Source organism: Phalaenopsis equestris, unplaced genomic scaffold (genome assembly GCF_001263595.1).
Source record: "Phalaenopsis equestris unplaced genomic scaffold, ASM126359v1 Scaffold229296, whole genome shotgun sequence".
Taxonomy (NCBI): domain Eukaryota; kingdom Viridiplantae; phylum Streptophyta; class Magnoliopsida; order Asparagales; family Orchidaceae; genus Phalaenopsis; species Phalaenopsis equestris.
The window spans coordinates 128219-134944 of record NW_018247269.1 but is presented as its reverse complement, the minus strand read 5'-3'; the positions used below and the strand labels follow the sequence as shown (position 1 = coordinate 134944).

Below are 6726 nucleotides of genomic sequence, written 5' to 3'. Positions count from 1 at the left end.
TGTCGAATATTGTATATATATACATTAAATAAAACCCGATTTACTCGCGCGCGGCGATGTAACAAAATGGGTGTCCTCCCTGGGCAAAATCGACGTTCCGGACGCGCCGGTGCAGTCTATTTTGTCATCCGGGGTCGTTCGGACGACGTCGTCGACAATCGGGTCAAAAACGCGTTGAAATTCAAATTTCACATAATTTCGACCCGCGATCGATCGTCTCAAAAGATTTACTCGAGCCCTCGACAAATAACAGTGCAAGCGATGCGAATTGTGGCGATCGGACGCGACGACTCTCAGTTTCATCATTTTAAGTGCTAGAAGTCGATACCACACACACGAAGCTCCAAAGGAAGTAGGTCGAACTCCTAAAACGAGGCGAGTCACATTTCTAAGGCTCTAAGATAGTCGCCGGGAGACCCCTAAGGCTAGATCCTAAATCGTAAGAGAAAGACTAGACCTCACTAAAAATGAGGTCAACAGTTGCATGTTGGAGGAATGTCGGAAGTAGTGCGGCTTGAAGTGAGGAGGTCGGTCGACTAAAGAGATGGTCGGCCAAACTAAGCTGGAGGTTTAGTCGGCTGAAGTTCGGATTGTCGAGCGACTATTGGGCGACTGAAGTGAGATGATGGAGGTATCTTTGCTTGCTCGACTCTTGCTCCAATCAGGCGAGGATAGCGTAATTTTCTAGCTAACTCTTGGAGATTGAGATGAAATACGAATAAATAAATCGTAAATATAGAAAATGTTATTACATAAGCCCTTAACTGGACTTTGTTTTAAGATTTATGGATGTTATATTGGTTGATTTTTCATATGGTAATCAATGAATTGATTTCTAAGACCAGGAGAAGAGGCTTTTGGTTGCTCGCCTCGAAGAGGGGTCATTAGATTACTCGCTCAGGAAGAGAGTCTTTAGGTTGCACCCTCCCGGGGTGGCAAGTCTATAGGTAGCTCGTCCCAAGGGGAGGGGGGTGTTTAGGTTGTTCCCAACTGGGGGGCGGGGGGGGAGTCTTTAGGTTGCTTGCCCGGGAGGGAGTCTTTAGGTTGCTTGCCCGGGAGGGGAGTCTTTAAATTGTTTGCCCCGGAGGGGAGTCTTTAGGTTGTTCGTCATGGAATGGTGTCTTTGTTTGCTCTTCCCGGAGGAGAATTTTAAGATGAGGGAAGAGAGTAATTTTTTACTCATGAAAACAAATTTCTCTCTGCCCATCTTAAAGCCTCTCCTCTGTGACGAGCAAACAAAGACTCACCTCCAGGGCAACCAACCTAACGACTCATCTCCGGCGCGAGCAACCAAAAGACTCCCCTCTGAAGTGAGCAAATAAATGTCTCTCCTCCGGGACAAGCAAACAAATGATCCTCTCAAAAATCAATTCACTAAAAATCATTAGAGAACTCAACTAATAAAACGTCCATGAACCCTAAAACTAAGTTCAATTAAGGGCTTATAAAATAACATTTTTTGTATTTATGAGTTCTTTATTCTTATTTGAGCTCCGCCTCCAAAAAGTTAAGAACTCAGAGGCTTAAGTATAGCCAGAAAATTATGTTGTCCTCACTTGGCTGCGACAAGAGTCGAGCAAGCAAAAATACTTCCGCCATCTCACTTCAGTCACCGACAGTCGCTCAGCCACCCAAGCATCAGCCGACCAGGCCTCCTCCGGCCTCAGTCAGCCAACCATCCCCACAGTCGACCGATCAGATCTTTGGCCTTCTGACATTCCTTCGACATGCAACCCTAGGTTAGCCCTCAGTCGACAGGCCATTCCTTCAGTTGGTCGGCCAAACCTCCTCAGGCCACATTCGGTAGAACATCCCCTCAAATATATGGTCTCATTCGGTCAGTCGCTTCAATTCAGGCGACCCGATTTCTAGCCGTCGACCATTTATACTCGGACAAGCCACCTTCAGTTGGCCATTCCACCAACCACCCTCTGCAATTGGACCAGGATCCAGTGTCTCAAACTTTCCAAGAAGTTTTTTCGCCTGTAAACGCCTTGATGACATCCATTTTCCGCCTCCCAAACTCATGAACCTTATCCTCTCTAAAAAACAACTCCACCGGCAACTTACCAACATCCACCAGTCGTCCACCTCAATAGTCGGTTAGCCATCCCCATAGCTGACCGGCCATCCTTACAGTCGGTCAGCCATAAGAGTGCAGTCACCATTTTAGAGGGAATATACCTGCATATCACTCGACTTTACCCGTCGTCCTTCATTGGGCAATATACATATAATATAATATATTATATTATCTTTTATACAAAATATGTATCAATTGTACGAAAGATAATAATACTATAAACTAGGACATGTGCAGAGTCACGGTTCTAACTTGCAAGGCATGGTAAAGTACATGACAGATGTACTAAAGAGTCAATCGCATCTCGAAGCAATCCGACGACCCAAAGTAAGGCAAAAAAAAGCATGTATTGTAATGTTTCTCCCTCTTTTTTCTATAAATATGAGAACCTATAAAATGTAAAGGGGGGCTCTCCCCTAGTTTAATCTCTAGGTTTTCTCTCAACCCCCATGTAGGGAGATCTTTCTCCCCTCTCTTGTAACCCACTAATTGTGTGAAATAAAAGGAGCTAAACAATCCGGGAACACCCCTCTTTGCCCCCAAGGACAACCCTCTCTTTCAATGTTCTACTTTTTCCGTTCTTCTCCCTAGGCAGCCGTGTTCCATCCCTGGGGCACGAACGAATCAAAGGACCGATTTGGGTTCGACATATATACATACCACATAATTCTTATGTATTTATATATCTAACACCTATGATTTGATATTTACGTTTATAACATTTTGATGTCAACAAAAAGAAGTGGTTTTCAGGAAAGAAGTAGGAAGAATTTTTTTTCCAGCAAAAGAATTTGTCAGCAATCAATTTTCTTTCTAAGCTTAATGTTTAGCAATAAGATTGTAGAATCTTGATTCCTGGCTTTCATTTGTCTCACCATTCATCATATTTCCATATGTCTCACTAAGAGAACAAGGACCGCATTCACTATCCCTTCTAATATTAATAGGTATTTATTTGATTCATTTTGAAAAATAAAAGTTGGATAACTATTAAAAAAAATTTTACCAAATTGTTCAATAAATATAATTTTTTAGCTTTTTCAGCAGAAGTATCAAAGCATTTACCACATGTTGCCCCCTTTTTTTCAGAAATCATTTAGCAGATCAAAAAAATAATTGCGATTACCATATTGATGACTTCGCTAAAACAATTAGTTCGAGAAAGTCTAGCGTATTTCCATCTATTTTGTCCGTGTTTCATTTTACATCAAGATTTTTTAGATTACCTCAATTACTGATAAAAAGATTATCAACAAAATCTTAAACCAATGCTATGGTTTATAAGCATAAGGGGGAAAAACAACAACAATCAAAATGATTCAAAACATAAGGTTTTTCCAACTCCCAGCCAAATTACGTATCCCAGAATCCGCCCTATGCCCTCTAAATAGTCCCGGTAAAGCAAGGCTAGAAAAATTCAAGAAAAAATACAGCAATTTTGTAATCTGAGAATAAAGAGTAAGGAAACGAATAAACCTATCAACGCAGTTTTCGGTGGAGGGTTCATTGGCCTCCGCAATCCGATGCTCCATGTGAAACCTATCGTTATCCACCAACTTCGCCTCGGTCGCTCAGTGGGCGAGGACAAAATGCGAAAGGCAGATATTAAGCTTGTTTCTAGTGCTTTTTTTTCAACCACTGTGCCACGCTTCTTTCTAGTGCTACTCACCTATTTCCTCTAAGATGCCGGGTCTCCTTCGTTGTTGTTCGACCTACCAGTACAAAACTCCGATTTTTGTATATTAGAAATTTAAAATCTCAAAATAATTTAGAAGTTTATTTTATATAAAAATAAAAAATACATTCACTTGTTAAGATATATACCTAAAAATTTCATTTAAAAATGTACATATGAAATATGCTACATGAATCTCGAGGAGATCCAATGGTTCGCACAAAGAAAGCAGCAAAATATCAAGCATTTCAATATCATTCCAGTCAGCTGAATTTTGTGTTGATCGAACGTTAATTGGACTGAACTTATACTAAAAACAACAACAGACACAAGGGCATTCGTAAGATCAACAGACGTCTGGTGATGGCTTCTTTTATATAGATTCCTCGATCGAGGGTAGGTTGTCGATCATATTACAGTAATGCACTCTCTGTCTGATGGAATTCTTCCAAAGGATAATAAGTATTCACAATGGATCCCCTCGGAAAAGGTGACCAAAGATAATTCAGTCGACTGAATAATTTTTTAGTTGACCAAACCAATACCACATGTGGGAACCAAGCAAATACGAAACGATACCTAGGGCAATTATTGATAAGGAACTGTGTCAACAGCAGTTGCAAGGTCAAAATATGCCCAATTCGGTTACAAATATGTCAAGGTGTAATGACTCATAAATAATTGCAATGTTCCCATCAAAAAAGGGAAAATCATGCAATTTATTGGACCCCTTCTATGACTTATAAATAGGAGAGTCATTGTTATAGAAAGAACTACTAGAATTACTCCTAGAGAATTAGTGTGATTTGTGACTTATTCTTTTTTGTCTTTTATTGTCACTTATTCCTCTCATCCGACCAACGTTTTATTCCTTAGGTGTGATCTGAAAGACATTTTGGGATTTAACATCCTGAAATATGCGGTGAGAAGGATTCATATTTTTAACAAGAAGAGGAGCACGTAAGGGAAAAGAAACTCACCAAGGAAAACCCTCCAATATGGAACCCATCATGGAACTCGTGCAACAAGAATTTAGGAGCTCCAAGATTGGATGGCAGGACAGATCGCGGAACTAACTCGCATGGTGCTTGTAGGGATGAGTCTGCTCCACAATGAAATCTTCAAGCACCTGAACCATGCGGTAACCAGGCCACTAAAGAAGCCAAACTCATGGAAGAATCTCTGTACCAAGACAAAGATGGAACCATGTCGAGGAATAGGCTGCAAGAGAGGCAAATAGAAGTGTATCGTCAATTGGAGAATGTTTTATCCCAGTAAATTATTGATGTAAAGCCAACGAAGAAGTTTAAGGTTCCTACGTTGGAGTCATACAAGTGCTGGAGCGATCTGGTCAATTATATTGCTTCCTTTGAATCAGTTATATGCCTTCCCAAAGTTTCTGACACATTAAAATGTCGAATATTGTACACCATGCTAAGAGATTCATCCCTTAAGTGGTTTAGAGCACTCCCCATCGGAATTATTATTTCATTTGGAGATTTCAAAGAGTTATTTATACTTAGTTCACTAACATGCAAAAGCCTACAAAGGATTCAGAATCCTTGTGGCATGTGAAGCAGGGACCGAACGAGAGCCTAAGGGTGTATGTTAAAAGGTTCATGAAGGAGATGCTCAGGATAAAGAATCTAGATATAGTGATTGCAAAGGCCGCATTTGCATAAGGGCTGAAGAGCCCTCAGTTCAAGTGTTTCCTAGATTTACGAAAACCTGAAATTTTGGCTAAACTCCTTGAGTTGGCCAATGAACACATTGCAGCAGAGGAGTACATGAACTCACCTATCTCAAAAAGAAAAAATTCTAACCAACAGTCTGGTAAGAAAGGCTAACAAGACAATGGGAGGAGGGAAAAGGAAGGCCCCTATCCTAAAAAAGAAAGAGCAGGGTTTATCGTTAGGGCTAGGGAGGCCAACTGAATTACACGAAGATACAATCAATCAAATGATCGCTCTACTAGCAATCAAGGAACCTATGAAGCTAAAGGCCTTGATAGTAAAACTAGTGGAAGATATTTAAGATAAGGAATGCTTTCTAAAGGCCTCACCGATGAAAAATGGAGCCTTCCATCGAAACACCAACAAGTAATGTAGGTACCACAATGATTAGGGCCACAATACAAACAAGTGCAGACACCTTCAAAGTTTGGTTAAAGAGTCGATACAGTTTGGGAAGATCAAAGACCTTGTGACTCCTAAAACATAAGTTTGGTGGCAGGGGAAGGCACCTATGGAAAATGACTTGGATGGACATGTCCGAGCAAATGTTATTTATGTTACAGGGATAGTGCCAACAATCTAGGAGAAGATTTAGCCTGAAGATCCAACCAAAAGAGGAGCAGATTAGAAAAAAATTGTGTTGTTAATTTTGTCCCAAGGAGGAAGTCCCATCCTCTGATCATTTTCACTGACACAAACCTGCCCCCTGTAAGGAATCCTTACAACAATGTCATTGTCGTTATGGTGATGATTAGTAACTACCGAGTAGGTAGTATTCTGGTAGACATATGTAGCCTGGGAAACATTCTTTTAAAAGGCTCTTTTCACAAGATGAACATGTCAACCAATCATTTGGTTGCATCAACTAACCCTCTATATGGGTTTTTCTGTAAAAAGGAAGGAGGCACTTAGAATAATCGAATTATTTATCCCCTACGGAGAAGGAGCCAAACATATCACTAGTATGGAACATTTATTGGTTGTTAATGCACCACCAACGTATAATATGATATTTGGTTACCTATTCCTTAATAATTTCAGGGTTGTGGTGTCTACGTACCACATAGCGATAAAATTTCCTTGTGACAGGGATATTGTGATTGTGCATAAGAACCTCGAGCAGTGTCAAACAAGTTACCTAATGTGGGACTTTTATGTATGTTATAAATTTTTTTTAACATCACAACACAAACGATAGCTATACTAAAAAATATGTAGATTAATCACCATAAAAT

At 40.3% G+C, this 6726-nt stretch overlaps 1 protein-coding gene across 3 annotated transcripts in view; it reads right to left on the bottom strand.

Annotated features, from left to right (window-relative positions):
- LOC110038025 (pyridoxal kinase) overlaps window positions 1-3783 on the bottom strand; it is a 135240-nt gene extending 131457 nt beyond the window's left edge. For all 3 annotated transcript variants that reach the window (XM_020742782.1, XM_020742781.1, XM_020742783.1), the window contains exon 1: window positions 3560-3783. In XM_020742782.1, the coding sequence (XP_020598441.1) occupies window positions 3560-3590 (31 nt within the window). In that variant the 5' untranslated portion in view covers window positions 3591-3783. The remainder of the gene's footprint in view (window positions 1-3559) is intronic.
- Window positions 3784-6726: the final 2943 nt, after the last annotated feature.